The sequence below is a fragment of the Triplophysa dalaica genome, chromosome 12, assembly GCF_015846415.1.
Source record: "Triplophysa dalaica isolate WHDGS20190420 chromosome 12, ASM1584641v1, whole genome shotgun sequence".
Classification (NCBI taxonomy): domain Eukaryota; kingdom Metazoa; phylum Chordata; class Actinopteri; order Cypriniformes; family Nemacheilidae; genus Triplophysa; species Triplophysa dalaica.
Window position 1 is genome coordinate 19,269,092 of NC_079553.1, and position 17,450 is coordinate 19,286,541.

The following is a 17,450-nucleotide window of genomic DNA, read 5'->3' on the forward strand; positions in this document are numbered from 1 at the left end:
TGCTCATTGTTAGCTAATGCATTACTGTAAACAAGAGATGCACCGATCCTAAATTTCTCCATCTATACCGATTATTCAGAGTGATATCTGCCGAAACTTTCTGAATGTTAAAATATTAATTCATATAATGAGTATTAATATTGAACATCAAACTGGTGATGTCTATTAACTTTTTATAAATACAGAGCACAAATTCCTTGCATCTTTCTGGCCTCTCTTGATCAGCCCTGATCATCGCCTGTTTTTAAACTATCGGCCGATACCGATAATTGACCGATATATCGGTTCATCTCTACTGTAAAGTGTTACAACCAATTCAAATTAAATATCCAGCAATGGATTTAATGACATGAACAGGATGAATATGATGAAAATAAAAAGATGGTGTGAACATTGGTATCAGATGCATCCCTGCTGGAAAATAATTGTACATGGTTTCTAGCTGGTCATTTGGAGCTATTACCATGTTAAACCTGATTATTATAAGCTGGACTACCAGTTGTCAACCTAGTAGACCAACTATACTAGGTTTCAAAAATCACCCCGACTACATGAAGTTATTATGATGCATTTTTCCAGAAATGTGTCCACATGTGAGACTGAGGGTCAATCTGAGTCTCACATCACAGAGAAGCGTCGCAGATCTGGGTCTAGAGCAGAGGGGTTAGTCAAACTGGACTCCCCCCTGGCCTCCTGAAGACTAACCAGGCGTGTTCGGGGCTTGCGTGAGATCTTGTGCTCCGCCCCTCCTGTTGCTAGGAAAACACACAGTTTGTGCTCTGTAAGCTTTACTTACATACGGGCGTGTCAGGCCAATGCAAATATGTTTTGTTGTGTGCTTTACAAAGCCTGTCACACCTTTTACCCTTAAGCAATTGGCAGAGGCTTTTTTCCAAAATGACTTACAAACATAAAGCACCTTAAATAGTCTGTGTTGCCTGTGAATCGAACTCATGAATTTGCAGTTTAGACAAAAGTGTTGCGGTTTGATATACAGAATGTTTGCAATATACACTCATGGAAAATTACCATAATTGCTTTTTATTCAAATAAACACTGAAATTGTGTTCAGTGTTTGCTTTATAAAAACATTTCTATGCATTTTTGTATAATAGAATGATGATATGTAGACTATTTTGCCAAATAGTTTGTCACAATAAGGTTAAGTATTTTGTTCATTTTGTACTACACACCACATATTTAGATGGTTAAAAATAACAATCACACACCTTGTCGCAAAGCATTCTGGGACTGTCTTATTTAAAAAAAATGTACATATAGTGCTGCCTTTGAGTTTAGCCTATTAGGACCATAAGACCGTGAACAATCTTTGTGCTGATAATGTGATACCTTTAAACACTGCCTATGTGGTAGGTTTAGGAACAGAATGATACTTTCAGTATCTATTTAACAAAAGAGCAGTTTTAAGACAGGGCTTAAAGGGTGAATGTCCAAACAGAAGTAAAGGACCAGACGTGATTTTGTCCCATGTTTCATTCAACATACCTGCATTGAAACGGCCGACGGACGTGAAAGAGTCGCTGAAGAGAACTTCAACGTTGCTGAGCAAAAACTCCACGACCACCGACTGAATCCGCACTTCTTTGAACGGGTCAGCGCCGCTTAAACCGACCACCTCGATTTCTTGTGACCTAATACAAAACGACAGCAGATTCTGATTAAAATTTGTCTAAACATAGACAGCATTTGAGTCTAACCAGACTGATGCAGACAGTATAATGAACCAATAATATTTTCTCACACTAATATCGTTTACAATGTGTAGGAATTACCTGAGCAGGTTGGGGGCCCAGACGATTGCCAGATTCTTAATGTGCATGTTGGTCTCCGCACTGCACGTGCCCAAGTGTGCCAGATGTCTGAAGAGGTACTCCAATGTTCTGAGGCACAGATAAACATCTCATTGTCATTAAAATCATTAAATAATGTGCCATTTGGATAATTACACAATCTTTTCTTGCCTCTGGACTCGAGAATGCGAGAATTTGTATTAAAGTTTAATAGCTTCTGATATAAACTCCACTATCAAAACCAACCTACCGAATCTTTTTATACAAGATATCATTTCCTTTTACATTTATGCATTTGGTAGACGCTTTTATCCAAAGCGACTTACATTGCATTGTACTGTACATTTGTTTCTGACCCATGATCTTGCCGTTGCTAATGCCATGCTCCAAGAATCATTTCTAACCATATCATGTCCCAGCCCTACTTGTTATGACCCGTGTGCAGTGTGTAAGATCAGAACAAACTGAGTATTACCGGTAATGAGGAGGAGGAAGCTGCTGAATGACATCATGAACTTTGACCATTCTCTCTTCATCTGTCATCTCTCCCATACATTCCTGCACACACAGAGGCATACGGCTCAGTGTTCACTGAGAAACTAAGTAAGATGTCTTGAAGGCACAGATGATACTAAAAACGCTTTTTCAAATACTGCTGTTGTACAGTGAATGTAAGGTTAACTTCTTAAAAATAGAAATCACTTACAGCAAACTTCTCATAGAGTTGGTAGGTGAGGAGCGGATTGGGCAGCTCTCTGAAGTACAGTTTGCACAGTGAGCCAACGCAGTGGATGTCCTGCATGTACAGGTCTTTCGTCAGATCGGGAATATTCTCACTGTCAAACTCGTGCCTGATCAGAAAATGAAGAAGAATAAATTTACCATAGTAATAGATATCAAGAGATCTTAAAGGGATAGTCCACCCAAATTTCATGTACTACTCCCTCATGTCATTTCAAACCTCTTTCTTCTGCTGAATACTAAAGAAGATATTTTGAAGAATGTTTGTAACCGAATAACAGACACCCATTGACATCTATTGTACGGACATACAACCAATGCAAGTTAATGGGTCCTGCCGTTGTACGGTTATCAAAATATCTTCTTTTGTGTTCTGCAGAAGAAAGAAAGTCAATGAAAGTTAAGGATAAATAAATGATGACACAATGTTCATTTTCGGTGGAACTATCCCTTTAATAATCGCTCAGAATAAAAAATCCCTCCCGAGTGATTTCTATTCTAATGTTTTTGTGTCTTGGATTAACAGTAACAGTAAGGGTCTATATACAGTAACATGCTGTTATTTTCTTGAATAAAGCTTTAAATCAATCCCAGGATACATCATATTGTCCAAACAAAAAAATAAAGCAGATTATGACATGAGAAAGAAAATCCAACATGGTCACACACACACCTGAGTTTCTGTATGTTGGAGGAAACCCCAGAGTGTCTGTAGATCCCATCCACCACACCATGTTTCTCTATAAACTCTGAGCAGCTCTTCAGGACCTGCGGGACTGAAGTTTGACCACAAAAACTTAATTTCATCAATGTCACATTTCGGTTCAAACTTTCTGTTATTTTCTGCTTCCGTACCATCTTGGCCAGAGTTAAGGAGATGCTCGCCCAGGTCGCAGCCGAACACTCGTTCTTTCAGGATGCCCCTCTGTTTCAGTTTCTGTTTGGTGGGCCTGGACTTCATAAAGGTGCGCAGGAAACCCATCAGCTTGCCGTGTTTCTTGGAGACTGCCATAGGGGGGCGACAAAGAGCTTGTCAGGGATAGAACCCTTTGTGTTTTTAGCCACAGCTCTATGATATCTAAAGAGAAGATCCTCTAAACCAGTAAACGCTTTTGACTACATCATACATACATATCTTAGTATGCTTGATGTAGAATTTTTTTATTGACCTAAGGCACAATTCGACAAACGTACAATCAGGGTTAAAAAGCAGATTTAAAATAATAAAAATTTCAATGATCAGGTTAATAAAGGCCTGTTAAAGCCATAACGTCAAGTTCTTGTTTGTAATGTGCGTGATCATTAATGTTGTTAAAAGACCCAATCAAATCATTTTGATATCTCAGTTTCGTTTCGGTTTTAAAATATGTCATTCTTCATGGCATCAAATCTATTATTCAAGGACTTAACATCACTAATAATGATTTCATAGGGTCCTTAAAAGCTGCGATTTTCTGTTAAAGAAAAATACTGCATGACATCGTTTAATACGACACTACATACAGACATAATACTAAATCATTGCATCCCACTAACAGCTTCTGATTTATGCAACAAGCTGCTTGTAATTGAAGAGATGCTATACATTCTGATGATTTCTACAGCATTTTACTGTTCGCTCTCCATCCAACCCTCACGATCACCATCCCACACATTCTGCCTGCTGTACAAACCACCACAATCTGTGTTACAAACCCTGCGCATGTCAGAAGAGCGTTAGCAACAGAACAGATACAGAAATGTTAGTTTAGGGTTATTCCACTGAAGTTGTTACCGGTCATGTTTAGGAACCAAGGTTGAAGAACTGAGAGAAACAAAAGAGGGAACATAATCGGCAGAAACATCAAATGCATCTCTAGCCACCACATAGTGCAGCATTTAACTATATTAGTAGATCCTGAGTCGTGCTAAACGACAACCATAACTGTTATCTTAGACACAAATCAGTGAGAAATGCTAGAAGAGACTTTATTTTGGCTAAAATGCCTTTCAAGGCTATTAAAACGACGTCATAACACAGCTACAGTATCATCTGCTCCAGAACATCAAGAAACCAAAGCATATCATTGTCAGATTATAACTAAAGCTGGAGGATATACTGAATATTCACAATGAAGGAACAATTGCAGTGAATGTGATGAATCGGAATCAAATGTTTAGTTTCTCATTAGCGTAAGTGTGATTGTATGTGGAAAATAGTACACCTTCTTTAAACAACTAAATTTGACTTTTAATATTTTATACTAAAACGCTCACTTTTGTAGGTCGCTTTGGATAATGGATTCAATGTAAATGAACAACCCATTGCAATAGATTTATTTAAAAAGTATGTTTTCTCTGTTTTCTCCCACATGTCAAATAAAAGTATTGTTTCAATTTGCATTTATTTGCAGAGAATGAAAACTGGAGAAACAGGTCAAAATAACAGAAAAGATACTCTTTATTTCTTTAGTCCTCTAATACTGCAAAGAAAACCAGTTAATATTCACTTTTTAGCAATACAACAGCCTGTATTCCGTAAGGTTCAGTTAGCGATAACCTTGATTTTCTATCAGTTTTTCTGTGTCTTGTCATACTGTCAGTCTTTCTCGTTGCTTTTGGATGACTTTGTCACTCCTGAGGTTTGATTTTGTTGAAATTTAACAGACACTGGACTGGACACAATACATCTAGAAATGCTGATTAAAAAAAATTGTGGAATGGTCTAAAAAAAAATTCCGCGGCTGTATATTGAATACTGTCAAAAGGCAAACAACTTTAATATTCAATGGTGTCACTAAATCATCCAGCCCTAAATACAAACCCAGTACATATGTCATACCTGATGTCGGAGAGGAAGGTCCTGTTGTGTTAGTAACGCCGGGTTTACAGCTCAACCCATCGACCTCTGAAACACATAAAAACTAATTAGGAGAAAATCACACCGACTTATGCTACAACACCATATATTGTTACTTAAATGCTCAGATTATGGTTTGCTTGCCTTGAACGTATTATACATTACTGCTTGAAAAAAACAATTGGCTATACAGATGGCCTTTTTTGAGAAAGCACACTGAGGTGTACAGTAGATTTTGAAGAGCGTGCCGCTTTACCTTGCTTACTGACAGGAGCGCTGACGGACTGCTGTAACTTCTCATTGATTATCTCCACACATTCACTGGGAAAGAAGCCAACCTGAGCAAGAAGAGAGCAGAAAAAATGTGTTTAAAGAGCTCACTAAAAACATAAGGTCTGGAAGTTAAGAGGGGTACCTGAAAGCCTTGTTTTCCTCTCCACCACGTGGTGTCCTCTTTGGGTGGCATATCGATAACAGACAGAATATCGCCAACCTTTAGAAAGAGGAACGAGAATGTGAGATTAGCAACGGCACACATTCCCTTACAACAAGTTAAATAAATCAATGAAAAACGTTTCTTATGCACGACACAAAATGGACATTGTGGTGAAGACTTACTTTAAAAAATCCAGGGGACAGCAATATAACAAATAACACCACCATTCACTATCCAACTATATTTATCAACAGTTATCAGACTACACACATTTATTGCAATGTATTATAGTTATTTTTTGTAATTGAAAGTTGTTTGCTGTTAACAAGCCACAACACAACTCGGTGCATTATAAAATGTGGGGTCATGTATATACATGTATTTGCCAACTCCTCAAAACACTGCTATTACATGCAGAAATCATAATTCAGAAGTTGCCAACACCATAGATAGTCAAAATCAGAATCATGTTTTAGACTTGTACCATAATGTTATGTGCCAAGTACACTTTGACCCAAATGCAAAAAGAGGAAGAGAAAGAACATCAGTTCCTATATCTCACTAGAGTACAGATAGAGACTATTAAAATTAACCTTAATGAGAAAAGGACATGAAAAAAAAGCACTAAAACTTTTTTCAAGTTGTATTGCTTCGCAGACAGATAGGTTCTAGGGAGCTCTGCATGGTTATGAGGCAGTACCTGGATGGATACTCAGGTGTCCGAGAGGTTACCAGATCCCATTAGTAAAAATTTAATAAAATAAATAGAGGAAGAGGCTGATGATCATGAAGTGTGGCAGACAGATAGATAGAGAGAGACCTAAATGTGTTCTAAGTTTGGGTCGCCCCATTCTCTGGCCCAGAAAGATGTACTATATAGAGCAGTGTGCAAATGAGGGGGGACGTGAATAGAGGAGGAGAGAACAGTGTAGCGTCCCAGGACCAGGCAGGGTGTTCAAGCATGTGCAGAATGAGGACAGGTAGTTTTTGGAAGAGTTTGGAGGTTGTGTTGCAATTTTAATCACAGCAAAAAAAATCATCTTAACAAGTTTAAGTTTCTTAAAAAAAACTCTTGAAATTAGGTTTGAGTTCACACATTTGCTTTAAAGCCATTTTTAAACATTTAAGCGATTTTCAGGTGATATTAAAGTTACTTTCTCTAGAAAGTAGTCGATTCTAAATCACATAGACAGTGTACTAATAAAACTTAGTTAAGTAAGAAAAAAGATATAGCTTATAGCAGGTAAAAACAATCTGATAAAGTACAAAAACTTGAAAAATGTACTAGTGTAAAAGCGCTTAAGTTCTGTCCACCTCTGAAACAAAGCAATAACATTGGCATATTCAATCGTTTATCCAATAACAAAGCTTTTCCAGGAAAAAATCATCTCTACCTATAAACAGTACCTGCAACATCAAATCACGATTCAGGCCTGTGATGTGAAACTAAAAGTCCTGTACAAGTCTCTTAATATGGGACGCTGGGGAGGTACATATGAAAATTAAAAAGCTACCTAAGAAAGTATCAAGTCATGGGTATGCAAGAAGACAGGCGTACCTCAATGGAGATCTCATCTCTGGCCTGGGCATTGTAGCGTTTGATGACGTGAGCAGCAGCGATGGCCGGTACATTTAAAAACGCCTCTTCTTTCAGCAGGAATCTATTGCCATGGTTATCAATCTGTTGCACGTATAAAAAATCATTAGCTGTAACTTCAGAGATCCACAGTCTTGTTTATACCTGATCGCCTGTCTGTGTGCGTTTTCTTCGACAAATGTACCTGTGTTTATGCCTGGGGGTCGTTTTAAGTATAAATCTAGCAGATTTGAACTTTTTTCTTCATTGTGCATGTGCATTTTACTCAACTTTAGAAAACATCTTTGATGTCTATGTATTTTCGTTTTAGCTGACGAAGGCTTTTGTCCTCTAAGTCTAATCTTTTCTCTTGTCATATCTCACCTCCATCCAGGTGAGAACCGGTCCACAGTTCAGCTTGTTATCCACGATCATGGAGAGTCTGTTCAGATACTCGGACAACAGTGGCGCGAAAGTCTGTGTGCACACCAAAAAACTACAGGACATGAGCTCATTAGATAAAACACTATTTATGCAGTTTGCATTCGTTTTATGTGTATGATGAATTTTTTTTAAATGGAAAAAGATATACATTTATATCTCAAGTGCAATACATACACACACACATGTGTATAGACGGTTTGAAAGCAACATTAGCAAATGTTAATGCGCGTGCGCCCTTAATTTTCAGTACACGTCCGCTAACAACAGAGTCCGTGTAAATTATTTATGAAAACAAGCGAAATAAATGACAAGTAAATGACATTAGCTAGCCAGTTAAAAGTACATATAGCCAGTATTATTTTGGTGACCAGTAGAAGAATCATTAATTGGCTAAACTTAAATACAACAAAGTTACACGACCCATTCAACAAATTGTTTATTTATTTTATTAAATTAATATAAAATAAATGTCATCAACTTGTTTACTTAATACAATTATTATACAATAAAATATTAATATAGTATATAAAATTAAGTAATGTATAAATATTTTATTTATATTATACTGGCCAGTTATATTATTACCCACAAGCCAGACAAAAAACAGACACAGACGGACGTTCGATGAAACGTCTATATAGTGAGTTAAACAACTGTCTGCACCCATTTAACAGCAATTTACGGACAACATTATTTAAACATTCTCGTGATAATGACCAAAATAACTAAACCTGAAATGACAAAGACAAAGTAATATCTCCCAGCCTCATCTCTACCTGTCCATGACAACTACAATGGCCGACGACCTAATGCCGTAACAGGCAAACATGAAACTGAACAAGAAGACATTAGTAGCTGTCTCAATTTATCTCACCTCCACCCGTTCTCCGAACTCGCTGAGGGGAGGCAGAGTCAACAGCTGTGAGTAACGCCGGTCGTAAATGCACTGATGCAGGTGAGCGTCCAGCGTCCGGAATTCCTCATACGAACGTCGCACCATCCACGTCTTACCCTAGATTCCAGACACAGAGAGAGAGTTGGGGAAAGACGGGGAAAGAGAGGATAAACAAAGGTAGAGGGAGTCGTAGCCTAAATGCAGAAGTTACTCATTTAGGGTTAGCTAGTTTGTGATCAAACATTAGGTTTACTTATTGATAACCTTGTATCCAATATCATGTTTGAGATCCTTTGCCTCATAACACTTGAATGAAGGAATATTGCCAACTTTTTCAAGGACAAATTGTCTATAATGTTTGTTCAATATTTAATAATATGTAATATATAATAATACTAGTGGTGGGCATAGATTAATTTTTTTAATCTAGATTAATCTAGATTAATTCCAAAATTAATCTAGATTAATCTAGATTAAAATGGCTCATTTGAATTCTGCCGAAGGCATTCAGAATATGTGTGCTACCCAAATAATGACTAAAAGTAAGTCTTTGAGAACGGGTTTCTCAAGCCAGGTGGCGCATTAGACCAGGGGCTCATCTCCTGTTTCCAAAATGCATCACAAACTGCTTGAGAAAGCTGTTCTACTATGATAATTGGTGATGAAAATTAAATTATGTTCAATAAGATGAACTTGTGTTTACTTCCGCATTAGCTAAGGGATGATTTGCGTTTATGTGGTACTTGAGACTGGAAGAGCTCCTACAGTACATTTACATTTAGTCATTTAGCAGACGCTTTTATCCAAAGCGACTTACAAAGAATGAGGGAGTAACAAGCGACCTGTCATATAGGAGCCATAATACATTAGATCTCAATACAAAGTTACTGGTTTCAACTAAAGCTAGACCAGTACCTGTTGAGAGAAAGTGTTTTTTTTAAACCAATTCCGCATTGCACAAGGTGCAAACAACCTTAGTCTTGTCGATGTTTCCATTGGGAAGCTTCTTAAAAATTAATATTCCCTGAAGCAATCCCGGCGGCTTCATAGCTGCATCCATGTTAGCACGTCACGTTTGATGCGGTAATTTCACAGTAACGTTATGTTGTGTTCAGACCAAACGCGAATAGCGTGTCAAGCGCGAGTGATTTATATGTTAATGCAAAGAGCCAATAGACCTACTTGCTGCGCGAATCGCGCGAATGAAGCCCTGGTTATGAGATGATGAGGCGGCTTCTGCTTCCGCGAATGACGCGAATCACGCGAGTTGAAAAATCTCGTTCTCGCCCCGTACAGTGCAGTTAAGCTGCTATAGATCCGCGCTAAAATATCAAGGTGAAAGTCATCATAGCTTGCGTAGTATAGACCCAGCTCCCAACCCAATTTTGAGAATAGATTAACGGCGACATTTTTTTTATCGCGCGATAAGAGTCTCACTGCGTTAACGGCCCACAACTAAATAATACATTATTGTAAGTAAAAGTAGTGAATAATTAAAAAACGAACAGAATTTATGTCTGAGGGCCGGTGCACCCACTCACCTGGCAGGACACCTGCACAAGGAAAACCAGATCTTTGGCACTGCCCGAGGTCCAGCTGGCATCGTTCTGCTCATTGGCAAACTGAAGCTAAAGGTGTAAAGAGCAGACGTTCACTAATGAGGGATTGATTGATAAAGTTGAAATACACATCAACAAACATTTTTCGTTAAACAGTTTTGTGCGGCGTCCTAAGGCTAAACAATGAAGTCCTCTACTTCCATTCTAATCTGACTCCGATAACACACACATGGTTTTCTTTGGTCACTAAGTTTCTTTTTCTGTTTTTCCTGATGTGTCGGAAAATGGAATAACCATTAGGTATTGGGCTGTCTGTAAAGAAGTCTCCTAGCAACATAAAAGTGTGAAAGATAAGCTAGCATTTGTCATGCAGGTGGGTTATGGAGAAGATCATTTCCTGCATCATGAAACCTTGTTAAACAGGTTTCAGCCCTAATTTTTCTATCCCTTATTTGTGTGACTGGAGATACCCACAACACACCCAAATCAAACGAATAGATTTCTGCTTGCTAGAAGTTTTACTTAAGTTCTTTTCTGAGTAAGAAGATAAACATCTGATGTCCTGACTGGCTGTGATATTGCGTTTACTTGGAATAGATAAATGACTTGTCACATAACACTTGATTTGGGGTGAGATGTAACACAGTTTATATCTCAAACGCAAGTGAGAAGGTGGGATGATCCCTCACAATAATTCAGTTACCAAAATGCTTCTCCTGTAGAATCTGTGGACTTTTGATACTTTGTGTTGTAAAGAGTCATAGAAATGTATTCAAAGTGGCTGACGTTAAGCGTCAGCCTTAAGGTTGTTGTTTTCCACCGTATCTGTCAGTGCTGTAGGAGATGAGAATTTCTTATCAAAAATATTTAACCTGTATAAAAAGATGCTTGAAGTCATATACTCTATTCAGTTCATGAGGTCTTGTATCTTCTTAAACTGCTTTGAGTAACGTAAAATGAGAAAGGAGAGATCTTCAAGGTTTTATTTTTCTCTTTTCTTCAGGGGGTTTAAACACTTATGGGAGAGACTATCCAGTAAAGCTGTGTGGTTTTCTCGAGTGTGTGTGTGTTTGTGTGTGTATACAGCACTTTGCCATTATAACACTAACATGGTATACAGAGTAAGCTACACAGAGAAACAATTCCAGAGGGAAAGTGAAATGCATTTTGAGAACAGAGGTCTGTCTACGTAGCTGTAAACTCTCTTGAACTCACCACAGTTTTTTACCCAACACACTGTGTGAGAATTGTATTTTAAAGAAATGGTTCACGCAAAAACGGAAATTCTCATAACTTCCAAGATGTGTATGACTTCCTTCTCTTTTATTAAAAAAAATCATATTTTGAGGATATGTGACACAATGGAAACCCATAAAAGGACCACATTAATATCTAACACCATGTTGATTACAATAAATCGTATTGGTTCTTACAAGACAAAGCTCAGGTTTCACAGACAATGCTTAAAACTGGTGCAAGACTAAAATTAATTTTGAGCCGTCTTAACTGAAAATAACTTGCCTCTACATATCTTAAAATATCTCAGATGCACATCAGTAATGTTTTTTTCTATGGCATTTTATTAAAAGAAACTTAAATAGCCTCAATTAAAACAACACTAGAGAACCTTTGCTTATGGTTCCCCCATAAGCGCAATTGTATTTTTTTTCATCAGTGACACACATGTTATATAATCGCTGTATAAGCTTCCACGTGGGCAACGCAAATACACGTGAATTTGCTGACCAAGCAGAAACTGCCGTTACGTCATGTCACTTCATAGACTGTGCTTGTACTAAAGCACTCTTTTGGCTACCGCGCGGTATACTAGTGGACTATACTCATAGCTAAAACTAGATTCTGATGTAACAACTGGTTGTTAGCAGTTAGCGCATAGCGAGCTAGCATACATAGTTACAGAGTACATTTGCAGTCACCCCAAACCAAACGCGTGAATGTGTTAAGTAACCAATGAAAATTATTTTCGGTAGTTATATTCTCGGAAACACACTCGCGACCAGGCGTTGTGCTTTAAGTAATAGGTGCAATCACTAACTAGCACTCTACAGGCTATGGGAATAGTGCCCAGCGTAGTAATTATAGATACAGGTAACATTAGTCTGGGTGCATGAACTAAGGAATCAGAAAACTTTTGACCATAAAACAATTATTGTGGTTTGGTAGTCATCATTTACAAGCATAACACTAAATTTGTGACGGATATTGATTCGTGTACGGGCTTTCGTGTCCGATCACTCTCTCTCTTTTCTTCAGTTTTTTTGCTGGCTCTGCCATGGTGATGGTTTGGAGACTTGCGTTGAACTAGATTTTATCGTCTTATTGTAAACTGTTGGCTAACTTCACACAGGCTAGAAGTAAATGTGACGTATCACATTGTGAACCTACCCGCACACCAAAATCGCAAGTGTGACTTCAGGCGATAGAGGGGTGCTTAGGTAGCAGCCGCAGTAAAATTTGTTCAGTTAAGAGTTGTCCTACCACTAAAATAATTTTTGAGAGATTATTTTAAGGTCGAAAAACTCCCCAGTGTTGCTTTAATAAAGGCGTAGTCCTGGCTTAGGCTAAGCCTTGTCTATGAATCCATGCAAAATAGTTTTGTAAATATTTGCCATATAATATCTCATTACCACACATCGGGAGCCAATTAGAGATAAAAATCATCGACGCATCGCCATATTTGAACTATGTGCTTTTGTTTTGGTTTCAGTTTTGCTAAATCAGTTCAAGAATGAATTGTTTTCTTTCTGAAGAACTTCAAATTACATTTATAAACACATTTGGATCACTTATATAATCGATGTGTAGACAGTTTAAGCTCCAACAACATAAACAGACGTTATGTAGCCCAAACTAATCTTCCGGTAGACCTCCGCAAAATGCAAAAAAATCTATACCTGCTGAGTAGATTTAATTTAATACAATTAATATTCAATAAAATATGAATTAAATCTAGAAAAAAATGGTTATATTATAACCAAACACAGACTCAAAGTTAACTTTGGTCAGGCGCGTGTATCCAATGAATACATCTATAGATGGACATGTAGTGACACACATTTCTATAAAAAAAATTGTGTTTGTGTTTAGCTGAAAAAAGGAAGTCATATACATCTGAGATGAATTGAGAGTGAGTAAAAGGTAAGAGTTTCAGGTGAACCTGCCAGTTTCCAACATAGCTGGCTATAAATGTCGTCAACAAACAGCAGGACACATCACCAGGAATGGGAACAAAGCCAAACTATTCCGCAAATATCACATTTCATGCAAAACGATGCAACAAATATACAGAGTTAAAACACATCTCATATCATTTTTATGATAATAAAGAGAGACTCGGATAAATAAGAGAAGGTCTTACCTCTAATGAACCGAAGTCCACGTTTTCATAGTGAAAATGGGCACAGTCAACAAGCTTGGGGAAGTGACCTTTCACAACAGACAGCCTGGAACAACAACCAAATCACCAAACGAGTTAACACGCTACTTACCTGCAGTGTACACAGTGTAAACATTACACGTGTCAGTCAAGCATGCGCATAGGATATGAACAAACAAACATCAACATTACATCAGAATGAGCAGCATTCCCTAACAACACCCTAGCAACCAAGCACAGGAATAATAAAACATGGTAACCATATAAAACATGCTATAGCATCATAACAGTTTTTGCATAGAAAAGCGCAACTTACATTTCCTTAGGCACTTGCAAAAAAATATATTTTAAGGTTAAACAGTATGTAAAAACAGTCCAGGGCAGCTCTCAGTACTTTAGCAATATCACTTCACACAACACAGATACTTTGCATCCTATTATGTGGTTTTTCAGACCGAGAAGAAGGAAGTAAAACTTGGTTCTTCCTGTTTTACTGTGTGTTGAGAGCTCAATGCAAACCTGAAGTTGGACTTCATGTTCCAAAGCAAATATACCAAAAGCAACACGACTATATTAAAGGGATAGCAAACTTCACTTCAAAATGATAATGTTATTATACATTTATTCACCCTCATGTTGTTCAAAACCAGTAAATGACTAACTTCTGTGCAACATATAAGAAGATATACTGAGAAATGTCTCAGCAGTCAATGGGTCTCAGCAGTCAATGGTCACCAACATTATTCAAAATATCTTCTTTTGTGTTTTGCTAATGATAAGGAAGTCAGGTTTGACATAAGGGGAAGTAAATGTTTAAAGTATTGTTATATTTGGGTGAACTAAACCTTTAAGTGGTGCTCCTGTAGGTCAAGTGCTAAAACACTGCATTAGCATCGCAAAAGGTTGTGTGTCACATACTAATAAAAATGTACTTCAAATGCACTATACGTAGCTTTGCTCACTAAAGTCACAAACAAAACTCCAAATAATAAAGTACAGACCTAAATTTACCTTCCCACATCTATAATATCTACCCACACTTATCAGCTTCCCTTCCGCCACACTACACCCCATCAACAGCCGTTTGCTTTCACAAATCGGGTCACATTGCTTTCATACCTATTGCATCATACTGTACACTACATCAGCATCTCACTGAATTTCTCTTGCACTTTTCTAAAAATCAAACATAGACGTTGACACATTCCTCACCTTTTGCTCATCTTCCCCTTCAAGTTAGCAGTGGTGCCCACTGATCGGGTACCAGGTTCCCCAGAACTGTCCAGATTATCAGTGCTCCGAGCCTGAGGAACAGAGTAGGGAATGTAAGATGGGACAGGAGAGAGGTAAAAAATCAAAAAATGTCAGTTCATGATCATGCAACAATACAATTCACCAGCCACCCAATTCATCCATCTTATGAAGGCATGATTGACAATGCATCAACTCAAGTCAAGGACACAACATCCAGTGTGTAATCTTTTGGAAGGATCTATTGACAGAAATGCAATAAAATATACATAACTATGTCTTCAAAGACCTTACATAATGAAGTGTTATGTTTCTATTATCTTAGAATGACCTTTTTCTATCTACATAGACCGCAAGTCCGCTTACATAGAATTCGCCATGTTGTTTCTACATTAGCCCAAAACGGACAAACACCTCTACAGAGTACTTTTCAAAAATATGTTATCTTCTTCAGCAAAGAGGCGGAAACATGATGACATCTTAGTTCCGTCTCAGCCACCGTACTGGGTTAACAAATGGTTGCAATTTGCAAATTCACAGCTAGATGCCGCTAAATTTCATACAATGAGCCCTTAATTACGGTGGGCGTTCAGTGCAAAACAAAACAACAAATCGCAAAACTATAACAAATTTGAAAGCACAATTAAAAATCCAAAACCACAAATCTGAAAACGCAATATCAAATCTAAAAGAAGTTGCAAACCACAAAACACAACGACAATTGGGTAAACGAAATAACAAATCAGAAAACAAAACGACAAGTCAAAATTCAAAAAGACAAACCAGAAAACACAAATCAGTCAAAACGGAAAAGTTAGGTCTTACTTAATGGCTCGCACACACATATGGAGAAGATACACTACAAATCCCAGACGTCAAATCAGCAGTGATCTCGCAAATCTGATTCACTGACTCACTTTCAAGTAGGTCTCTTTGATTACAAATCATACTCAGAATTAACTCCCAAAGCAGAAAGCAGTTTGATATTATAGAGATAGCACTCGGCCTTATTTAAAAGAAAAGCTAGACATAGCAAGCTATTAAACAATAGAAACAAAGATGATCAGTGCAAAGTCTTTTCATTAACATCATAAACAGCAATACAGCCTAAATCAATAGCGTGAGCTTGCGACGAAATTGGTGTGTTTGTCCAACCAATGACACAGTTGCACTTTGGTGATGTTTGAAGTGAAAAAGTTAAACGCTTCATCTTTAATGTTTGATGTGTCCGTTTGTTTCAGCCATTTAATTTAAATCATCTGTTATTTCTATCCACACCAACATATGCAGCCAACACAAAACGGACAAACCTCCCTGTTTTGACTTCATGGGGTCTTTAAAGAATTCCAAAACAGCCCTCAAGGACTTAAAACAAGATCTTATCATACACCGGTTTATGATGAATGAAATCTCCAATGAATTATGTTTCAGTCATGCTTATTAGTTCTGGATACCAGCGGCCCTGTCATGATGACTGTTTGAGTTTCATCCACCTGACAGGCAGTTTCGATGGAAACGCTGCCACGGGAGCATTTGGTTGCGAGACAGCACTTCCCGGTCCCCTCAGGGGAAGAACAGATATCTGCTGTCCTCCTTTAGTTTTGCGCAGCACCAAACAATCACGGGTGATTTCAAACACAGGATTGAGGGAGCATTTACCCAATACGATTCTGATTCTTTTGAGAGATTGAAAAGCCAGCTCAGTTTAAAAGGCAATCACTTTAGAAGCAAAATGATCAGATTGATTTAAAGGCACAGTTCACCCATTATGAAAATCATTTACGCGCAATCATTCAGGTCAAAAGCTGATTTTCTTTTATAGAAAACCATGTACTGTAAAGTGCAAACAACTATTTTTATATCAGCAAAAATATTTTTTTGTTTTTAATACAGTCCATATAACTCAGGCAACAAGTCCCCGTTTACTTTCAATACACAGCTTAGAATGACCAGTACATTCATTCCTCCGCTCTACTTGATGAAGAAAATCTGTCATACAGCTTTGTACCAACATTAGGGAATAAAGGGAAGAGAAGCTGGATTAGGGGAATAAATGACAGAATCTTTCATGTTGGGAGAACTGGCCCTTTAAGGACTATGTGCGTGGCAGGACGGAAGGAAAGAGGTGCCGGCCACACTTACCATTAAAGCCAGCTGCTCTCCTCTGGGAAAGAAACCTTTAGAAACGGTCAGTAATGCATAAGTACATCTCACGTGAATGGACATTATAACAGTCAAGCAATCGGACAAATAAATAATCCCACACCTATTTTCATACAATCATAGTGATAATAATGCCCCCTGGGTCTATGCTTTAACGATATAGTGCAAAGCAAAAGCGCAGATGACCTACAACCAAATATCGTGGTTGGATTTGCAGAATGCAGTTCTCAGAGGCGAAGCTGACAACACAGACACACAAGACACAGTCATTTTCACAAAAACCCAATAAATCAGCAGGAATACACCGCTGTGCATAGCAGAGGCTGAAAATGGTAACT

The 17,450-nt window shown here is 37.9% G+C and overlaps 1 protein-coding gene across 7 annotated transcripts in view; it reads right to left on the reverse strand.

The window, feature by feature from the left end:
• Nucleotides 1–17,450, reverse strand: part of arhgap33 (Rho GTPase activating protein 33) — a 40,179-nt gene that overhangs the window by 9,099 nt on the left and 13,630 nt on the right. For 3 of the 7 annotated variants that reach the window (XM_056761696.1, XM_056761693.1, XM_056761695.1), the window contains 16 exons: nucleotides 14,911–15,002; nucleotides 13,681–13,765; nucleotides 10,284–10,370; nucleotides 8,722–8,859; nucleotides 7,788–7,880; nucleotides 7,386–7,508; nucleotides 5,807–5,884; nucleotides 5,648–5,729; nucleotides 5,374–5,439; nucleotides 4,327–4,356; nucleotides 3,408–3,557; nucleotides 3,226–3,328; nucleotides 2,518–2,662; nucleotides 2,287–2,369; nucleotides 1,794–1,901; nucleotides 1,507–1,652 (listed from right to left, as the gene is read on the reverse strand). In XM_056761696.1, coding sequence (XP_056617674.1) covers nucleotides 1,507–1,652; nucleotides 1,794–1,901; nucleotides 2,287–2,369; nucleotides 2,518–2,662; nucleotides 3,226–3,328; nucleotides 3,408–3,557; nucleotides 4,327–4,356; nucleotides 5,374–5,439; nucleotides 5,648–5,729; nucleotides 5,807–5,884; nucleotides 7,386–7,508; nucleotides 7,788–7,880; nucleotides 8,722–8,859; nucleotides 10,284–10,370; nucleotides 13,681–13,765; nucleotides 14,911–14,921 — 1,528 coding nt within the window. In that variant the 5' untranslated portion in view covers nucleotides 14,922–15,002. Of the gene's footprint in view, nucleotides 1–1,506; nucleotides 1,653–1,793; nucleotides 1,902–2,286; nucleotides 2,370–2,517; nucleotides 2,663–3,225; nucleotides 3,329–3,407; nucleotides 3,558–4,326; nucleotides 4,357–5,373; nucleotides 5,440–5,647; nucleotides 5,730–5,806; nucleotides 5,885–7,385; nucleotides 7,509–7,787; nucleotides 7,881–8,721; nucleotides 8,860–10,283; nucleotides 10,371–13,680; nucleotides 13,766–14,014; nucleotides 14,851–14,910; nucleotides 15,003–17,091; nucleotides 17,127–17,450 lie in introns of those variants that run through there. The other 4 variants (XM_056761691.1, XM_056761694.1, XM_056761692.1 and 1 more) reach the window with 3 other exon arrangements.